Source organism: Danio aesculapii, chromosome 6 (genome assembly GCF_903798145.1).
Source record: "Danio aesculapii chromosome 6, fDanAes4.1, whole genome shotgun sequence".
In the NCBI taxonomy this organism is placed as follows: Eukaryota; Metazoa; Chordata; class Actinopteri; order Cypriniformes; family Danionidae; genus Danio; species Danio aesculapii.
Genome location: NC_079440.1, coordinates 63284540 through 63306248, shown reverse-complemented (window position 1 = coordinate 63306248; position 21709 = coordinate 63284540). Strand labels below are relative to the sequence as shown.

Below are 21709 nucleotides of genomic sequence, written 5' to 3'. Positions count from 1 at the left end.
TTTTGAAAGGAAATTTGAATTAAAAAAACCCTGTGTATTACTGTGTGCGTATTCTAATGCACTTAAAAAGATGAGTGGAGTAAACTGACACAAATTAAAAGCATTAAGTGTATTTGACTTGTAATACATATTAGAACAACTCATCTTTTAAGCAGAGATGTATAAAGTACTAGAGACCCAGACTTAAGTAAAAGTACAAGTACTCCATCTAAAAGTGACTTGAGTAGAAGTAGAAGAGCTCTTTAAGCACCATACTTCAGTGGAAGTACTAAAGTATTCAACATGTTTTGTACTTCAGTATTGCAAGTAGTTTATTTCAAAATGTGCTTTTACTGTCAGTACTTTAGTAGTACAAGTATTGTGTAATGTAGTTATTAAAGCAGTCAAAAGACATCATGTTGTTTTGTTTATTTTAAATATCTTTATTTGGGGCACGTGATTAAGCAGAACGAAAAGAAACCTGGCTGACAATACTGTTTTTCTCTCGCGCTTGAAACACAGATCTGACTGATTATAACGGCTTTAACACACACCTTTCAAAGTTGTACATCACAAAAACACTCCGTAATCCACTCAAAACGCTATTGAAACCCATTTCCGGAGTGCAGAATACCGGTTGTAAACGGAAGTTCTAAACATTCTACCGGAAGACGCTGGTCCCTATGGCCCTCCATGCAGCAGCCAAGAAAAAGGTCTATAATTGTAAGGAGTAGGGGTGTGAATCTACACTGGTCTCACGGTTCGGTTACGATTATCATGCCATCGATTCAGTTCAATTCGATATCTAAGCACTGACGATGCATAATTGATGATGCTCTCCACACATAATTAGATTTTTTTCTTCACAACACAAGATTTTTTAAAATTAAAATCTAAAAATGATTAATATTGATATATTACTCCTTTAACCGCCTGCTCCACCAAATGCTTGACCATATTTTGACTGAGCATATCTTATTGAGAAGAGACCTAACTTAACTACACCTGAAAGCCCTCGTCACAACATTGCTTCTACATTAAATCTAAAATAAAGAAATCAGTCCTGACATCATGTCAACTGTTTTTGGTCAAAATTCGCAAGGTCAGCATATTTTTGGACATATTACCCTCTAAGAGGCCTAACTTTACAAAGTTCTGTTACTTGGTGCCATGAGAAATATCCAGTGTGTTTGTATTAATGTTTTAAACACACGCTGGACCAAATGCTGGATTTGTCACTTTATGATAAAGGTAGAAAAGCAAAACTAAAGACTTCATATCCTGCATCTCTGCTGTCTGAATGGACTGAGAAATATCAACCATTGATCATTCACAGAATAAATATGACACAGCTTGTTATTTATTCATCAATATAGATCATTTATTATTGAGATTTTTCAACACTTTTAGGATATTTCTGGAGTGAATATAATGAAGTTTTAGATCTAATGTGTGGAAATCACAACTTTTAAAGATGATTCCCTCTTAAATGGTAAACACTGGTGTAGCAGCATTAGCACGATGGGGGGTAAGTGATTTTTGATTGATTGTTTGTTTTTTGTAGATATTTGATGGATGTCAATAGTTTATATGGTACAAGAACTCACATCGTCAGGCCCTTTTACCAGAAAACCCCTTCACTCCTTCATACTCTCTCTCTCACACACTCACACACTGCACTGCACACACCTAAATGTACACTCTCTCCCTAAACTCTCACACATTCATACTCTCACACACACAGTTCTCTCTCTCTCTCTCTCTCTCTCTCACACACACACATTTTTGTGAATTGTGGGGACATTACAGTTTGTACAGTATAAAAACAATTGTAACCTATGTTCTTTCGATCGCTCTAACCCCAAATCCTATCTCTAAACCCAACCCTTACAGGAAATTATGTGGTTTTACTTTCTGAAAATCAAAGGTATTTAGTATGATTGAATGTCACACAGAATGTCCACATAATTCACCATCTCCTCGTAATCTCTGTGTAATACTGATGTTGCTATACATATACATGGGCACACACACACACAAACACATATACATACACTTTTACACACACACACGCACACACACACACTCTGGGAGTTTTTGAAGTCTGATTGATTGGTTGATTTACATTTACATTTAGTCATTTAGCAGACGCTTTTATCCAAAGCGACTTACAAATGAGGACAAGGAAGCAATTTACACAACTATAAGAGCAGCAGTGAACAAGTGCTATAGACAAGTTTCAGGTGTGTAAAGTCTAAGAAGCTGAGCATTAGTAAATTTTGTATTTTTTTTTTTTTGTGAGAGAGAGTTGATACCACACTAAACAGGAGCTCCATCTTCTGGAAGCTCTCGTGAAACTAAACTAATCAAGCAAACTAAATCCTGTTGCACTAATTCACTTGATTTAGATTTTATTGTAAAAAAACAACACGTGTGTATTAGTGTGTTACATGAAAATCTGAAATATTTGATGGCTTATGGCTGATTAAGTATTTTGATTGTTTTTAATTAAATTGGTCTTACACTTCATATTTTTATAGTTTATTTATTCATTCTGGTACTTTTACCATAAACCAACATCTCAACCATTTGGTAGAGGCCGATATTTTAGAAATTATGGGATGTGTTGGGGGGGGAAATGCATTGATTGTGTTAACTAGTGGCATTAGCAGTTAAATGCAATAAAAATATTTCTATAGCTTTTTTCTAGGTGTGACAGTTAAAGGGTTATTTGTAATACACTTGTGTCCTTTAATACAGCAGTCAGATATATGAACTGTACCCTTAATTTGACCCGCTCAAAGAAAACACTCTTTCTGAATATATAAAACAAAACTCATGCACAGAAGACAGCAGGAGCATTTATAGCAAATAAACTCATGTCATTATTATCCTGCCTGCTGCTTTAGCGCTGACAGGTGAGCTCTTACACCTCTTTGATTGATTATTGTCTTCACCTTCTCAACAGAAAGGGCTGCTATCGGCTTTAGATATGAGCGCTGTTCGCTGATGGCGGGAAGAACAGCCGCGGTTACAGTCTATATGTGTATAATATGCGGTTATCACAGGTAATCCATAATAGACACAGTGGAGAAAACTTGTGTCTGGATCCACAAGTATCACTCTAACAGCCAAGAGGAGAGGAAAAGTTACCTCACAGACAGGCCAGCGGGTCAGATGACTCCGTCCTTCGCCATAGTATAGCGACATTGTGCGTAGGAGATAAATGACGTCAGTACGTAATAACCGGTTATGATCTATTACTGAACCGATATTGATAATTTTGACACCTGTAGTAACGAGTAACGATGCAGCACATAAAATATCTATCAGAGTAAAAGTGTTAAAGTCATGGAAAATATGTACTGAAGTAAAAGTGGACTAGGAGAAACAAACAATACTCCAGTAAAGTACAGACACTGCCTCTCAGTACTGAAGTACAGTAGTGAAGCAGTTCTACTGCGTTACTATACATCTCTGCTAAAGAGAATCAGAGGATCAGGCATTTCAGAAGCGTTCCTGGCACATCTGCTGAACCAGTGAGCTGTAATGGAGACGGTGCGCTGCTCACTGTGGACAGAGCGATCAGAGTTTCAGTCCTGGCTTCTGCAGAAAGCCAGAAATTGTGGCATGATGTCTTTTATTACTGTTCATTTTCATGATCAACTCAACACAGTTATTCACTAACATATCATCTTCATGAATGACTGATATGTAGACGTAACAACAAACAGAGCCAAAACACATTTCACACAACTATAGGTGCTGCACGCTGGATTCAAACAGGAAACACTCCCCTACATTACCTGAGCAATACCTGAGAATGACCACCAGGTGTCACTGTAGAGACAGGTGTTTGCATGATCTACACACCCACACTGACCCCTGACTGTTTTAGTGTAGTCATGAATTAATCTAGTAAATTATTCACAGTGTTTCTGTTGAGCTTCTTATGAAACAAAGAGTTTACAGACTAGTAAGAGCTAGAAGACGACCTAAACGTCCCGCTTCAGACTAAACTAGTAACTACATCTTGTGCAACAGTACTCGGAGCTGTCATTATAATCCGTGTAGCACCACAGTACGTTCACCACAGTAGCCACATTCAGCGCTGATCTGATGCTCTGGGCAGCAGCATGGCCGGTGTTCTCCATGTTGAGCTCAGGTGTGTGTTTCTGCATCAGTATATTCCACCGTCAGCTCTGCTTCTCCACAGCGGAGGGCTGCAGTGACCTGCGTCTCCAACACTGGTCTTGCACCAATAGTAGCCATCACCGTATGCGGCACACAGGTGGTCATGTCTGCACCGCTGTTCATCAGCCGTGATGAGTGAATACCGCAGTGAACACCTGATCAGCAGCAGGTCAGAGTAACACATGTACTCCTGCAGTTTGTCCTGGTACAGACAGAGTCCTGCTTCTTTCCTGAGAATCAACTACTGGTAACTTGTTAGCCATGTATCAATAAAAATATACGAAAAACCTGGATTATTCTGGTTAGTCGCGCTGTACTGCTATTATTTTGAACAATACTGTATGTTTTCTCCATCCTCAGTAAAGCTGCAGAAATACAGCAGCAGCCAAAACTCATGCATGCACTGCCTGTCACATCTTCCTCCTGTTTCTCCTCTTCAATGCCAGATTAGTTTAGTCTGTGTTTGTCCACATTATCACCGCTAAGCTTTCAGGCAATGATAATACAAATCATAGCGTTCCAGTAGCAGCAGTGTGTCAGGCACCGTCACAACTGAAGTAAAACACTCCTGATCATTGGGAGAGGTTATTTGAAACACTATAAAGGTGCAGTCAGCAGGTCTTTGCTTGTGTAGCTGCTTATTCTTCCTCTGGAGCTCCTTCTGGATAACAGCAGATGCTTCACTTAAAGTTCCTTCAACACTGACAAAGTAAATAAAAGATTAACAGGACTGACAAAAACGCATCGCTAATTACAACTGCATGACAAAACCCGACTCTGAATCTGAGGCTTTAGTCAGGAGTCCCGGCGCAGATACACTAAGCACTTTCCTAAGATTCACCAGACAGGCTTGTAATGAGAGGATCCTCCTGATGGGCAAATCCACTGTACAATTATGTGGAAATATGGAGCTTTGTTTAGCTGGAAAAATGAGTAGCAAACATATAATGACATTTAAGCATTGTTTGTGGACAACAGTTTAAGGTAAAGATGATGTGAAGAACATCTACGCCAAGAAAAGTCCCTCCAATTCCTCAATTCAAATGACAGAAATGCATTTAAATGCTTGTGTGATTTATAAAGGCTTCAACTGGGATCCCGTTACAGAAACCTAGTGTATAGCATGTTTATATGATTAAGCCCAGATTAGGTGCTAAAAATGATCAATAAATGTAAAAATTATTAATATTATGCTAAACAATCCACTGTAGGGGTTTTCAGGCAAACATTTGTTCTCTAGACCCAGAGCCATAACACAGTGCAGCGTTGTGTTCCATGTAGGGGAGAAGAGCAGCAGAACGCTCCGGAATGCAGAACACAGCGCATATATCTCTGTCTGTCTCTCTCTCTATATCCACAGCTGTCTATGGCAGCCTGGCCTGTTTCTCCTCAATCTTACATTTGTTTTTGTCCAGAAGATGAAAGCAGATTTTAGGCAGAAGCAATTCCAATTTCTTTATTTCCGCCTCAGGATTAGGTCAGGAGTGCAGTACACCTCCGCTGTGCCACATCATCTAGTGCAAAACACAGCTGACAGAAGCGTGATCTTGGATTAGCTCGGATGGTGAAAGTGCTTGGATTTACCACAGTAACTGGTGGAGAACGGGGCTGGCTGCAGACTCGGTGCAGATGCAATCTGAGCTGCATGCAACGCATTTGAATGGGCTTACCTAACCCCACCCTAACAGTCACAGTAACGTCACTAGCTCCATTGAGTGCATTGTGTCTGACATTGCATCTCTAAGAGATGCAATCTCAGCTTGCATTATAAAGACTGCATCCAGATACTATTGAACTGGTGCTGTGCAGCATATATACTCAGGTACTTCAGAAGTACTCAAAGATTTTAACAACGCAAATATGGTCAGTGCTGATATCCTCATGATCTGACATGTAGAGCTGCTGCGCTTCAGTGTCCTGAATCAGAAATCAACAGAATTTAACATTAGACAGAAATGAACACGTGTTACAGGACAGGGGTATATAGGTGCGGTTACAGGATACGGGTGCAGGCGTGCGGTTACTGGGTACGGGTGCAGGCGCACAATTGCTGGACATAGGTACATAGGCGTGAGTACTGGGCACAGGTATAGAGGCGCGGTTACAGGGCACGGGTGCAGGCGCACGGTTAAAGGGCACGGGTGCAGGCGCACGGTTAAAGGGCACGGGTATAGATGTGATTACGAGTATAGCCACACAGTTAATGTTCTTCTAGTTATGGAAAAGAGATTTGAGTTATACAAAATAATAAAGCTGTTAAAAGTTTTATATAAATAATAAAGCTGATAGTCCTTTCTATAAGATGATCATCTTTATTTTAAGACATACAGAAATCTCCATCTTCAGACAGGATCAGAGCAAGTAAAATCTCCTTTACAGTACTTCATGTTGTTTCTGTCCTTCAGTGTATAATCACAGAGCGTTCACTGACTCTCCTCGAGCGGCTCATGACCTTCAGATATTTGATCCTGAATGTAAAGTCAGACTGGAGTACTCGCGTGGCTGTTTCTGCAGCGCTTCTGCAGATTGCGGATCAGTTTTCTGATTGGATCAGTGTATTCCTTGTTGGCGAGACCCAGAAGGAGCGGCACAACAGCAGTGCTGCCGATGCCCACACAGGACAGCACAATGTGACCAGTGCGACCGCTGCGCCCTGCCCGCCTCAGCAAGAGCTCCACGCCCACATGAGTGTACACAATATAGGGCCCCCAGCAGGCCAGAAAGGCTAGGGTCACGGCTGCCACACAGCAAGCGTAGCGCAGCTCCATCCGCCGGCGCTGCTCCCGGTCCGCCACTGCCCGCTGCACACGCGTGATTCCCCGCAGCTGCCCACGCGTAATGCACAGCACACGGCACGTCATGGCGGCGATGGAGAGGATAGCAGGCGCCAGCAGGCCGTACACCTCCAGATAGATGAAGGAGTTGGGGAAGACGCTGCGGTACGAGCAGCACTCTCCAGGCAGCGCTGTGCAGTGGGGCAGAGCCGTGGTGTTGGGCCGTGGGCAGCATCCACTGCGTTCCTGAAGCCCTCTGTTGTTCCAGCCAAAGGCGGGCAGCAGGGCGAACAGCAGTGGCAGCGCCCACACAGCCAGCAGCGGCAGCAGGAACCGGCGGTGGAGCCACAGCTGTCCACGCCGCAGGGGGCTCGCGATGCTGCGGTACCGCTCGTAGTGTACCAGCACCAGGTTACACAGAAATGCCAGAAACAGGAAGTTGGGGAAGACATGCACCAGCAAACAGGAAGTGAAGCTGAGGGGGCGGTTCAGACCCATCCAGGGGATAAAGGGCAGCGCCACGCCTGTGCAGACGCCGGACACCAGCAGGCTGAGAAAGAAGAAGTGCTGCGCACCGCGGAGCCGCCGGCTGCAAGCAATAGCCAGGATCAGCAGCAGGTTCAGCAGGATTATAGCACAAGAGACGGGCAGCGTGGTGGAGTAGATCAGCCGGACCTCCACCTCACTCACTGACATGTTCTGCATCATTACTGCCTCCATCCACAGCTAACGTCCATCAGGAGAAGAGCTGAACCTGTGTGGAGAGCAGCACATTTTCTTAAAGCATAAGGGAAATCCCAGATCTGTCCAAACCCACAGGAGGACACGACAGAGCCATGCAGCATCATACAGAGATATCAGGACACACAACTACTGTAAATCTGATTCAGGAACGCATATTTCAATAAGGAAACATTAATTATATCAGATCAAGTCTCTTGAATTTGTGTTGAATATTCTGGCTCACCTCATTGTTTAATGGTGTTAAACTTTCCAAATGAGGATTAGTCGTCATAAACAGCGGCAGATTGATCAGAGAGTGTTTTCCATATGTACAAATCTCAGACTTTATAACACACAAAATGAACACCTCTGGCACACAGAACCTGTTAGCTGAGAGAAAACACTCGTGTGAAACTACAGCGAATAAAACTGGGACCAGTTGACCAAAGCGTTCTAGGCAAGAGTACAATGGCAAAGTGCAGCAAGTTTCATTTAGAAAATCCTTGTATTAAATCCTTCCTCTAGATGAAATACTGTTGCTTGCATGATTTAAGTCTGACATATAACAAAACTTGGTTCTACTCTATCTGAAGACCAACATCAGCACAATAAACAAGCGGATGCTGAAATACCTGTTGCTTGTAAACGCTCCATTTGGCCGGTTTATAACAGTGAACGATGATCTCCAACCATAAACTCTGTTGGGTTTCCTGAAATCTTTTCATGATGCAAACAAACAGCGAGACAGAAAACGTACCTTTGCCCAGCTTGACTTGAGGTGCAGATGAAGATTGTGTTAGATTTTCTCGACTGTTAGATGAGTCTGCAGGAGTGTCCATCATCTGCAGATCATCCAGATCCTCCACAGCGTACAGAAGCAGAAAAATGAACAGATCCGCACTCAAAGCTCCAGAAGCAGCCTGTAAACCTGCTGTGATTCAGCAGTGTGCAAATGACGGATGAGGAGGAGCACTGATAATGTAAACACTCGCTCTACATCAGGGACATTACCATCATCTGTGTCGGTCTAACAGTAGAGCAGGTCTGATTTAAACAAGTAAACTCTCAATACTCTCATATTCAGTTCTGCAGCAGTTTGGGTTTCTCTGAAGAAATATGCGAGTAATTCTGAATGAAGCCAATGCTCTGCTTAGTGTCTCTGAGTGAAACACAGATGGTCTGGATCACCGTCGTGGAGGAATGGAGGACACACAGTTCCTGATCTGGGATCAGTCTAGCTCGCGTCTTACTATAGAACTGGACTAACCCATCTGATGATCAACACACAAGCAGAGGTGTATATTCAAGAGTACAGACACTGACCCCAGAACAGACTCGACCGTCAGACGCTTTAATATCAGTTGTGTTTATTCAAAGTAGATCTTTTGACATGTTTAATCACTGAAAAACCTCTTTACAAAGGAGGAAAAATAAGTCTGACAGCATGTTTGTGTTGTCTGATCATTAAACACAGCAGGATGAGGAGTTGACGATCCTCAGAGCTCTAACAGAAGGAGAACATCTGAATCTGGGGCGCAGAGGGAAACCGCGTGTGTGGGTTTACAGACGCGGAGCAGCAGGAGAGCTGACCTCTCTACAGCACAGCTCCAGTGTTATGGTGGAGAACTGCAGACACTCACCCTCACAGAAACAACCAGAACAGATCCGTCAGACTCTCCTGGATACAGTCAAAGACAAGAGCAAGCAGTCGGTCAGACCTACAGAGAAGACTAAGACATCAGCGTTCAGAGGTGCTGAAGGCCCCGGGGCTGCAGTGGTCCACCGGGGTCCGCGGATCCTATCGGTCCGGCCTTTGCAGGCAGAAGACTTTGGCTTTATGGTCTCCGCCGGCCGTTACGGCTACAGATGCCTCTCTGTGGAACAATAATGAAGATCAATATTATAGCCATGATGGAGAGACACAACATGAAGACAGCAAACCATCTTTAATCTTTAAACTCAGCGATTTACAGACAATAGATGACACTATCTTTCCCGTCTTTTTCACAGTTCTTTAGTAAAGATGTATTTAGTTAACACCATTGTGATGTTTAACAGTATCAGAATCTATTTCCTGTCAGTATTAGTGCTCATAAATATCCAAACCTCGAAATGAAAAATATCACATAAATACAAATAAATATTAAGCTCTGTGTGTACAATAAATGTTTCTAATTAAATGGACTGAGTTTGCTAATGACACCATCACGTCTTTATCAAGGACACAGCTGCTTTATAACTTTAAATATTTTTCAGAAATATGAGAACAGTAAAGGGGAGCTAAATCTCCAACACTATCCTTTAAAACATCACAATGTCCTTTTCTGCAATATCTGAACTGAATATTCTGTGCTAAATAGTTTAGATATCTAGTCCTTAAGCACAAATAAAGAATAAAAAAAGTATTGCTCTGCCAGACTTGACCACAGTACTGCTCAAATGATGGCTTCATCTTTTTTCATCTTTCTGATCAAGTCAGATTTATTAATGTAGTGAATCATCTGACTTCATTAATTGTCTCAGGTAATATTCATTAATATTAATAATAATTCTTATATTCACTCAATGACAATCCTGCCTGCTCATTCTAGTGTATTGGGCTCATGACTGGTGCTTGGTAACGTGACGGGCCTGGCTCTTAGCAGCAAACTGGACTAGAGGCTGCTACTGCTGAAGGGCGTTCGGTACATGAGTGGTTTAACTTTGGAAACAGTTTTATATAGGCAGCAGACACAGAGGTAAGTGCGCATGTGTTGCAGCAGAGCAGTGTGTGTAGAGACCAGCGCTTCTCTCATTACTGCACATCAACAATAAATAAAGAGGAGTGTTGATGAGGATCAGTACTGCAATCATCAAGATAAACAGAGTCCAATCTCTAACTGAAACATCCAGAAGAACGCCAGCAATCTCGGACATATGCAGGACGGGTTAGCTATCGCTTTCCAGTTACTGTTGTCATTTCAGACAGATGTAGTGGATATGCAGAGAGAGAGCCTCCTCAGGTGTGAGGAGCAGACATAGACAATAACAGACGCAGAACACCCTCAGCCTCACACAGTGAGACGCTCTCAGTATCTCTCCGTTACACACACACTCACCGGTTCAGCACGAAATCCAGGATCTCCGCAGAGTGTCCGTGAAACTCCGACATCAGCACACCTGAGCGAGCGTCCCACAGGCTGAGCACACCTGAGAGACTACAGGTGCAGACCACAGCAGACTCCGCCTCCCACTGCAGCTGCACGACTCCCACCTGCAGACACACACACACACACACACACACTTATGAAGCGCATCAACACAGAGCATGAGGCAGTGCTGCGCTTCAGTCATGATCCCCTTACCTCGTGTTTACACTGGTGTCTGAGAGTGTGTGTGTTCAGATCATAAATGGCCAGTGTGCCGTCCAGATAGGCCACAGCAGCGAGAGGCAACCTGAAACACACACACACACACACACACCTGACGCACAGCTTTCTCCTGTATATTCTGCATGTCAGCACCTGTCCTACAGGTGAGTCTCCATCATCACTGTAGTCTGGCTCTACAGATCTCAGTACAGTGATGAACTGAAGCAGCAGATACACTCTTGTAGGAGCGTGATTATGACGGAGCGCCTGTTGTTGGTGTCCCGGGGGAAATCTTCCTGCCGACACCGGACAACAGCTCATCACACTGGGCTGGGCTCAGTCTGAAGCACCGCTGAAAGCCTCCATCATCCAGGTACAGTTTCTGGAGGAGCTGATGAACTCACAGAGCTGCTGCACCTCTGAAAGGATCTAGTGGACATAGACATGGCGCCGTACGAGTCTACGCTGTTTATCAGCTTTCATAAACCACATGAACACAGCTAATCTCTCAATAAAACCCATGTTAGCCGTTTAGCAAAGAAGCTAGACTCACCAGTCAGACAGAAGCCCCGCCCATCCCGCCAACCTGTTGCTCAGAGAGTTTGACACGCGAATGAAGCGAGTAAACTCAAAATGTTCATGTGTCTATTTACACGCTAATAGCATGATTTATCCAGGCGTACCGCGTCTGATGTGAACACAGCTCGAGTCAGGAAACCGTAAATAAACACAGATTATCTTGTGTACTCACACATTACAGAAGCCCACAGACTCTACAGAGTTGGAGTCCTGCGCCGCGCCGCTACCTTCACTGGTCTGACTGGAGAACGAGCACAACACCTGAAGAAGAAGAGAACCAACAAACACACACAGGTGAAGCTCACAGCACATCCTCACAGTCACTCTCAGCGGCTGGAACACGGTAAACGCAGAGGATATTCACTATATCTGCCGGTATAAACACAACTGCTGATGCACTGCGAGCGGTCAGCTTTTAGCAGCAGCTGAAGAGCGTCAGGAGAACAGCGCATCAGTGACATGACTTATACTAATATACATCAGCTGCAGCAAACATGTCTGCAGGAGAAACACCAGCGCTGCTTCATTAACACACAATCATCTAAAGCATCATGAATACACCAGCGTGTGTGTGTGTGTGTGTGCGCTCTGAGCTCTGCTGACCTTCCCTGAGCTGCTACTGATGAGTTTGGCCTGACCATCCACTGAGCCCGACAGCAGCAGCGCCCCCTCCTGGCTGCAGGACACACAGGTCAGCGCGCCGCGGTGCCCATCCTGGCCTGAGAACATACAAACATACACACACACACTTTGAACAGCTGTGTTTCGGACTCTGCCCAGCTACACTTATAGACTGTTTCCACTGAATGGTACAGTACGGTACGGGTCGGTACACTTTTATGGCCGTTTCCAATGTCATAAGGCGTACCGAACCGAACCGTACCACTTTTTGGTCAACATTTGCAAGAGTACCAAAAGGTGGAGCTAAATGTGCAGTTGAACGTTATTGGGTAACAGAGATACGTCATTCGCTCGCACAACATACCAGAATGAAAACAAAAGCAGCGCCATGTTTAAAACACAGCCGAGTGTTTCCTCTAGGAGTTCTTTTCCAGACACTTTACACAAATCTAACTACCTATAGCGTTATTTCAATGACAAATGGAGAAATGTTGTGCACGCTCTCTCAAATACACGCTGCTCAACTGCAGATCTTCTTGTGCGCTCTCCAATAAACAGATCTTCTTGTGCGCTCTCTGAATTATTCGTGCGCATCAGGGGGGGGAGAGAGAGAGAGAGAGAGAGAGAGTGTGTGTGTGTGTGTGTGTGTGTGTGTGTGTAAGAGTATATCAGGAGAGAGTGTGTGTCTGTGTGTGTATAAGAGTGCATCAGGAGAGAGTGAGAGTGTGTGTGTGTGGAAGAGTGCATCAAGAGTGTGTGTGATATTCACCTTTAATGACGTAGATGGCAGTCCCCTGCTTTAAGTCCCAGAGCCGCAGACTGCCGTCCTCATAGCCCACGATCGCTCTCTTGCCTGCAGATCAGACACACTCTGAGAACACACACACGCACATATCCTACACCTACACTGGTCTCACGGTTCAGTTCCGATTATCATGCCATCGATTCAGTTCAATTTGATATCTCTGTGCATTGACGATGATTTCCACACAGTTTTAGATTTCTTCACAGCAGAATTCTTGTTTTAAGATGTAGAAATATATTGATATACTATTTGTAATACAATTATGTCCTTAAATACAGACAGTCAGATGTCTAAACTGTACCGGTAAACAACACCAGCATTTACAGCACATGAACAAATATAAATATCATGCTCGCTCTCTGAGCCTTGTCTACAAAGTTCTCTTACACCCCTTTGATTGGTCACATGCTCAACAGAAAGGCCTGTGATTGGCTGTTGCGCGCTGCGCTCTTCACAGATGAGTGACACTGATAAACGGCAGCGGCGATCACAGCTGATCCATGATAAACACGGTGGAGAAAGAGAAATGGAGAGAGAGAGAGAGAGAAGAGAGAGAGAGAGAGAGGGGAGAGAGAGAGGGAGAGAGAGAGAGAGAAGAGAGAGAGAGAGAGAGGGAGAGAGAGAGGGAGAGAGAGAGAGAGAGAGAGAGAGAGAGAAAAGAGTTCACGTTCATTCTCTCAATCGCAGGGAAATAGAGTCTTCTGCTGTTACGCTGTCTTCACACAGTCAAATTGTGCAGAGTTTGAGTGTTTAGGTAGTTGGAGCGCTGTAAACACCATAGTAAGCTACAGCGACAGAGCACATATGAGATAAATGATGTCAGTATATAATAACTGCTTATGATTATTACTGAACCCAAAGCCAATTGTCCACATCTGCATTACGGTGCACAGAACAAACAATTCATTTTGACACCCCTAACACACACACACACACACACACACACACACACACACACACACACACTCACCGTCCGGCAGGATCCTCCCGCAGGTGGTCTGGCAGCCGGGGCTCTGGAAGGTTCTGCAGGCTCCGCTGGGGAGTTTCCACATCCAGACGCTCCCGTCAGCCACACCGGCCAGCAGCACCGGGGCACAGGGGTGCCACTCCAGCCACTGTACACACACACACACACACAGTAAAATACAAACACAGAGCAGTAACACACACAGAGCAGTAACACACACAGAGCAGTAACACACACACCTCCAGATCTCCGACCTCGGCGCTCCACACCTCCGCCCGCTTCTCCACGCTCCACACACGGATCACACCGCTCATATCTCCAGACGCCACCAGCGCAGAGTCACTGCTGAAGCCCACACACACCACTGAGTCCTTATGACCTGAACACACAAACACACACACACACACACACACACACACACACACACCACTGAGTCCTTATGACCTGAACACACAAACACACACACATACCGCTGAGTCCTTATGACCTGAACACACACACACACACCACTGAGTCCTTATGACCTGAACACACAACACACACACACACACACACACACACACACACACACACACACACACACACACCACTGAGTCCTTATGACCTGAACACACAAACACACACACACACCGCTGAGTCCTTATGACCTGAACACACAAACACACACACACACACACCGCTGAGTCCTTATGACCTGAACACACAAACACACACACACACACACCGCTGAGTCCTTATGACCTGAACGAACACACACACACACACACACCACTGAGTCCTTATGACCTGAACACACACACACCTGTACACTCCAGCAGCACCTCTCCGTCACACACACGCCACAGGAACGCTCTGTCGTCTTCTCCACCGCTCACAGCCAGACTGTTGGTCAGCGGGTCCAGCCTGACGCAGAACACAGAGCCTGATACACACACACACGGGTTGAGTGTGGGGTCCAGAAACACAGAGAGACAGAGACAGACAGAGAGAGAGAGAGAGAGAGACAGAGAGAGAGAGAGAGAGAGAGAGAGAGAGAGAGAGAGTCACCTGTGTGTCTGGTGAAGGTAAGTTCGCTGTCATCCTGTTCAGACTCCATCAGCTCGTCCTCCGTCTGCCATCCCTCCTCCTCCTCATCATCATCAGCCACACACACATCCTCCAGCTCGTCCGCCAGCGCATCTGCACAAACACAAACACACACAGGAGGGATGAGCACCTCTACACTATACAGACAATATTAGAAGAGGTATTTTGAAGAATGTTGGAGCACTAATACTGTAGAGGTCAATAGTTACAGGTTTCCAACATTCTCCGCTTCATTCTAGGCTGGACTACTGTAATGCTCTGTTTGCTGGCTGCCCAGCATCCTCTATTAACAAACTTCAATTAGTACAGAATGCAGCTGCCAGAGTTCTTACCAGGTCTAGAAAATTTGATCACATCACCCCAATTTTATCCTCCTTACACTGGCTGCCTGTTAAGTTTCGTATTGAATTTAAAATATTGCTTCTTACATATAAAGCTCTAAATAATCTAGCTCCTGTTTATCTAACCAATCTTCTGTCTCGCTACAATCCAACTCGCTCTTTAAGGTCTCAAAACTCAGGGCTTCTGGTAGTACCTAGAATAGCAAAGTCGAGTAAAGGAGGTCGAGCCTTCTCATTTATAGCTCCTAAACTCTGGAATAGCCTTCCTGATAACGTCCGAGGCTCAGACACACTCTCCCTATTCAAAACTAGATTAAAGACCTATCTGTTCAGTAAAGCATACACTTAGTGCACCACTTGGGGGCTTCCACACAGGTTATGCATCTTGTTGATATACACTGTGAACATCAGCTACGCTAATTATTTTCTTTATTCTCCATTTCCACCTGGGGATACTCTTCCCGAGGCCCTCAGACTATGCAGAGTCACTGATTCGATCCAAGATCAACGACGAGATGATCCCAAGGTTTCCATATCCTGGACCAGGCCGAATCCTGAGCAGCTACTGTGATGGTCATGGAGGAGTGGAGAACATGAGACTGATTCCTGTGACGCTCCAGAGACAGACGAGTCTTCGCTGAGGCCAGCTTCCAGCCTCCGCCACTGAGACTGCAGCTCTGCACAAGACATTTGGCCAGCGGAGAAATTAAAATGGTCGTGCCCAACTGAGCCTGGTTTCTCTCAAGGTTTTTTTTCTTCACTTCCGCCATTAGTGAAGTTTTTTCCCTCTCCGCTGTCGCCACTGGCTTGCATGGTTCAGGATCTGTAGAGCTGCGCATCGTTGGATTTGCTCTTCAATATTTGGACTCTCAGTAGTGATTATTAAACCACACTGAACTGAGCTAAACTGAACTGAACTGAAACACTACAAACTGAACTACATTGTTCCTATTTACTGTGACCTTTTATGTGAAGCTGCTTTGACACAATCTACATTGTATAAGCGCTATACAAATAAAGGTGAATTGAATTGAATTGAACACACACCAACCGTACCCGAGTCCACCGATCGCCTCTGATGTGAACGCAATCATAGCAAATGACAGATGTGAACCGCTAACTGTGCAGCGCGTGCACACACACACACACACACACACACACACACACACGTTTCCATTGGTCACTCACACGCATAGCTGGCCATAACCGAACCAAGCAGCTGCTTAGGGCCCTGCTGCCACTAGGGGGCCCCCACAAGCCGCTAGTAGTGTGAGCCGCTTCCTTGCTGAAATCGTTGTTATCTGCATTGTACACATGATCTTCATTAACAGAGCTTCACTGCTGATATATTTATACATGTTCACTGATGAGAATAGAAATCAGAACTTTATTAAAGTTGAAATAGTTTTCGTGTGAAGGTCATGTGATCAACAGGAAGCTCGCAGCATCTCATTTCTCATGTGTGTTGTGTGTTCTCACAGTTTGAGCACAGAATCACTATGAACCGAGCGGTACCACAAGAACATGAATCCGTGCACAGACACAGCCTCTGCTTCATTGTCGACCTCATCTACGGTATAAACGGGATTTATTTTGGATATTGCACTGTGAAAATGAAACTAATCTAACGTTATTCTTCAGGTGTAGAGAAACTGAGGGGGAAATGACGACGATATGAGCATCGCTTTTAGCGCTGATGATGATGTTAAAGACATGATCTAATAGCAGATTTATTTACAATAGGCTATTACAGATTAATAAACCTCGTCTACGTATGATACGTTTGATTCTGTCCTGGTTTTACAGACACGCTATTAAACTCAGTGTAAAACTCATTTAACTGAAATGCATTACTGAAGCGTCCTTCACTCACTGGAGATGTTAGTTTCCAGACACATGATAATAACAGTGATGTCCTGATTGAGTTAATCTTATTTAATATATGCTCTGCATCTCACATGAAGGAGACTGAGGGAATAGTAACGTGTGTGTTTGGGTTTCAGCATTAACACTGTATCTGTTGCTTCTCTTTCTCTGTTTTTTATATGAATAATCTCATATTTACTGAATATTATTTGCTCATTGGCTTTATTATTTATTAATTAATCTTTACATTAAGGTTAATTGTTGTTGTTTTCTTGAGTTTGTAATGAGCTCAGTATATTTGATCACTCAGTAATGCGTTTCACCTTTGGCTAGTTATTGATCAGTGTTGTTTCACTGCAGTTTTCACTTTTAGAATTGATTAAAACAATAAAAACTCAAGCTAGAATCTTTTACGGAGTCCTTCATCTGTTTCCTTAATAACAGGACATGTCTTCAACACTCCAGAAGGACACACAGTGGGAATCACTGCTCTCTTTATTAGAGATAGCGGAATTCTTCATTGTTGGAGCTGCTAGTGGACAGAAACAGAGCTGTTTTACTGTGGTTACCTCATTCAGAGAGTGATGGATCAGGAGAGATCAGGCTTAACTCTTCTGTCTCATTGACTGTATTTAATAAGCTATAAAGTCATCGTGGCCCGGTTTGCAATAACAATACTCCACTATTTAGAGCGAGGTAGGGGCCCAAAATCATTCTGCTTAGGGTCCCTAGATGTACAGCACCGGCCCTGCTCGCACCGGGGTCAGGAGGAAACACAGACCCGCCGAGGGGGTGACAGGGGGCGGTCCAACCTGGGTGAGGACCAGGCAGCTGGACCAAGTGTCAAAGCACACCAACCTTACCACACACACACACACACACACGCACGCACGCACACGCACGCACACACACGCACGCACACGCACGCACACACACACACACACACACACACACACACCTGGGCTCTGCGGTGTGTCCTCCAGCTCGATCACCTCTATGATCTCCTCGTCCTCGTGCAGCTGCAGGGTGTCCTCTGGGTCAGTGTCTGGGTTTGGGTTGTCCATGTTGAGTGCAGCAGCTGATCAGCTGTATTGATCCGGGTTGTGTGTGCTCAGCTCAGGCGTTACTCCTCATCTGATGTGGAGTAGTAAACACACACACTGCTCGCTCGAGTTTTCACGTGCTCGTCCACACGGCTCGAGCTGACGCAGGACACAGAGAGCGTGATGACGGACAGCGCGTCAGCCAATCGCGCGATTGCTATTCCTAATAGGAAGTTGTGAAAGGCGGGACTTCCGGCTCGTGCTCCCATCGGTCTTTATGGCGGCGCTGGAAACAGCAAACATCAATGAGCAGCTACTCGAACACTAGCAGTGCTTACTAACCCACTAACCGAGCACTGAAAGAGTGGCTCCTCACCAGCACATCCCGATAAGTATGAACGCGATCGTACGTCCATGTTTACGCTATCACGTGACTGACGTCACAAGCGCGACAGCGAGGATCAGCGGGTTTAATTAATCTCAGCTAAACTTCACAAACAAGCTTTATTGTCCTGGATGCTGCTATTTAAGCACAAGTTTCCCCAAACAAGTATATTATCTGGAATAATAGATGTATTCAATATAAAAACAAATCTCTCTTCTTCCAAAAATGGTATGTAAATGAGATTATATTAGACAACTTCTAAATTTAAATGGAAATTTATTGTCTTACAGTGAATTTTGAGATCAATCTGATTTTCCAGTTACTCCAAAAGAGTATGCTATTGTATTTGATGCCATATCTCAGCAGCTTCTTCATTTTATAAGAGCGTATGGAAATAAATCTTTAGAAGGAAAATATGTTAAAGAAAAACATTTATTAAACAAAGCCATACTAATAAATATATTAGAAATATTTTAACAGGTGATACAGTTATATATATAATAGTTTAAAATGGACCGATGTATTCATAAATATAAATTGGAAAAAAGTTTGGAGTTCTTATGAAACATACTGTATAAATAAAGTAAAAGAAGTTCATTTAAAATTTTACACAGTATATATCCAGCTAAAGAGGTTTTAGAGAGATTTAATTTGGATATTGATTATTCCTGTGATTTTTGTTGCATGGAAACTTAATAGAGTGGAGGAACTATGTGCCGTCAACAGCAGGATATGTGTGTAGTGTCATCCCACATGGAGCGCTAATGTTTTGTACTAAGCGGAAATACAACCCGTTTCCCTGATGACGATTGGTGAAATAAATGACCAAACTATAGTAATACCTGCCACGAGTATAACCGCATTCACCATCAGGAGGTGATATAATCACTCTCGGACATTTTGTTTTCGCCATCCAAAATAAATAAAGTTATCCAACATGTGCGCCCGATAGCTCCGCCTCTTCCGCTACGTGAGCAGAGCTGCGGTCTTTGAGTGTGTGAAGTGTCCATCATTACACACTTCATCTGACCGGCTGAATGAGTGCATCATCCGGGTAGTTAAAGTGCTCTTATTATTGTTAGAGTTTTCAGTTCTTATACATTGAAGAAGCGGATAAGGAGATTTGAGAGCTTGACTATTTCATTATAACAGCTAATTTTTTAATAAGCTGAACTGTTTGCTAATTAATTTGCTGCTAATGGATACTATTTATTTTTTCTTCTGTCAATAATAATAATAATAAAGAAACATATTACTGACCGTTTAACTGTTTATTTACAATGAAACTGCTCCAAATGAACATTTAGTAATTTGGGGACTTTTTAAAGGTGTGTGTGTGTGGGGGGGGGGGGGGATAACCTTATTATGGTTTTACACAGAGAGAGAGAGAGAGAGAGAGAGAGAGAGAGAGAGCCTGTTCAGAGTCTAATTAAAAGACGGGGGGTATACTGAACAGTTTGTGAATGTCAGTAGAGCGCAGTATCGGTGTGGTCATTGGACCGTGCCGGTCATGCCAGATGATTTAATATTTTATTGAGTTTAACTACTGCCAACCCATAATATGCAGATCCACATTACCTGTGTGCTGCTGGCCGAGGGTCATCTTCTCTGACTGTAATCCAGCATCTGAGATCAGCCGCTCTGGATATAAATGATGAACAATCAGTCAAACTACTGCGGATCAGCTCATCTGAGACGGGTTTTTCACCCAATCAGTCTAAACAAACAATCCAGAAGTGTGTCAGAGCACGGGTCAACCTCACAAACACACGATTAACCACCCACACTCGTTTAACACTGCTAATTAAAGAGACACGAGCCCACAGACGGAACACGGACACTAACTCTGCGGTTCTGAAACATAACAATGTCTGTAATACAGCAGCGGTGTGATTCTGTTAAACTACTGGACCCAAAACAACCACAGACAGCCCAAACTGAAGAGACCAAACTAGGTAACAGACACTGTAGTGAAGGGTTACGCTGGTTCTGGATGGGTTAGTGAAGGGTTAAGCTGGTTCTGGGTGGGTTAGTGAAGGGTTAAGCTGGTTCTGGATAGTTTGTGAAGGGGTAAGTGTGTTCTGGATGGTTAGTAAAGGGTTAAACTGGTTCTGGATGGGTTAGTGAAGGGTTAAGCTGGTTCTGGATGGGTTAGTGAAGGGTTAAGCTAGTTCTGGATGGGTTAGTGAAGGGTTAAGCTGGTTCTGGATAGTTTGTGAAGGGGTAAGTGTGTTCTGGGTGGTTAGTAAAGGGTTAAGCTGGTTCTGGATGGGTTAGTGAAGGGTTAAACTGGTTCTGGATGGTTAGTGAAGGATTAAGCTGGTTCTGGGTGGTTAGTAAGGGTTAGGCTGGTTCTGGATGGTTAGTGAAGGGTTAAGCTGGTTCTGGATGGGTTGGTGAAGGGTTAAGCTGGTTCTGGATAGTTTGTTAAGGGTAAAGTGTGTTCTGGATGGTTAGTAAAGGGTTTATCTGGTTCTGGATGGGTTAGTGAAGGGTTAAGCTGGTTCTGGATAGTTTGTGAAGGGTTAAGTGTTTTCTGGATGGTTATTGAAGGGTTAACATGGTTCTGGATGGGTTTGTGAATGGTTACGCTGGTTCTGGAGAGTTTGTGAAGTGTTAAGTGTGTTCTGGATGATTTATGAAAGGTTAAGTGTGTTCTGGGTGGTTAGTAAAGGGTTAAGCTGGTTCTGGATGGGTTAGTGAAGGGTTACGCTGGTTCTGGAGAGTTTGTGAAGTGTTAAGTGTGTTCTGGATGATTTATGAAAGGTTAAGTGTGTTCTGGGTTGTTAGTAAAGGGTTAAGCTGGTTCTGGATGGGTTAGTGAAGGGTTAAGCTGGTTCTGGATGGTTAGTGAAGGGTTAAGCTGGTTCTGGAGAGTTTGTGAAGCGTTAAGTGTGTTCTGGATGGTTTGTGAAAGGGTAAGTGTGTTCTGGATGGTTAGTAAAGGGTTAAGCTGGTTCTGGATGAGTCAGTGAAGGGTTACGCTGGTTCTGGAT

General features: G+C 44.0%; 2 protein-coding genes across 2 annotated transcripts; both read right to left on the bottom strand.

Moving 5' to 3' along the window:
- Window positions 1-6550: 6550 nt before the first annotated feature.
- Window positions 6551-8680, bottom strand: LOC130230256 (G-protein coupled bile acid receptor 1). Its single transcript, XM_056459210.1, has 2 exons — window positions 8428-8680; window positions 6551-7701 (listed from the first exon to the last, which is right to left on the bottom strand). Exon 2 carries the CDS (start codon window positions 7665-7667, stop codon window positions 6654-6656), a length of 1014 nt encoding a protein of 337 aa, XP_056315185.1. The 5' UTR covers window positions 7668-7701; window positions 8428-8680; the 3' UTR covers window positions 6551-6653.
- A 340-nt stretch (window positions 8681-9020) lies between these two features.
- aamp (angio-associated, migratory cell protein) lies at window positions 9021-18528 on the bottom strand. Its single transcript, XM_056460726.1, has 11 exons — window positions 18244-18528; window positions 15040-15171; window positions 14795-14914; window positions 14232-14371; window positions 13996-14140; window positions 12990-13073; window positions 12203-12318; window positions 11772-11860; window positions 11015-11105; window positions 10769-10923; window positions 9021-9544 (listed from the first exon to the last, which is right to left on the bottom strand). Exons 1-11 carry the CDS (start codon window positions 18347-18349, stop codon window positions 9469-9471), a joined length of 1254 nt encoding a protein of 417 aa, XP_056316701.1. The 5' UTR covers window positions 18350-18528; the 3' UTR covers window positions 9021-9468.
- Window positions 18529-21709: the final 3181 nt, after the last annotated feature.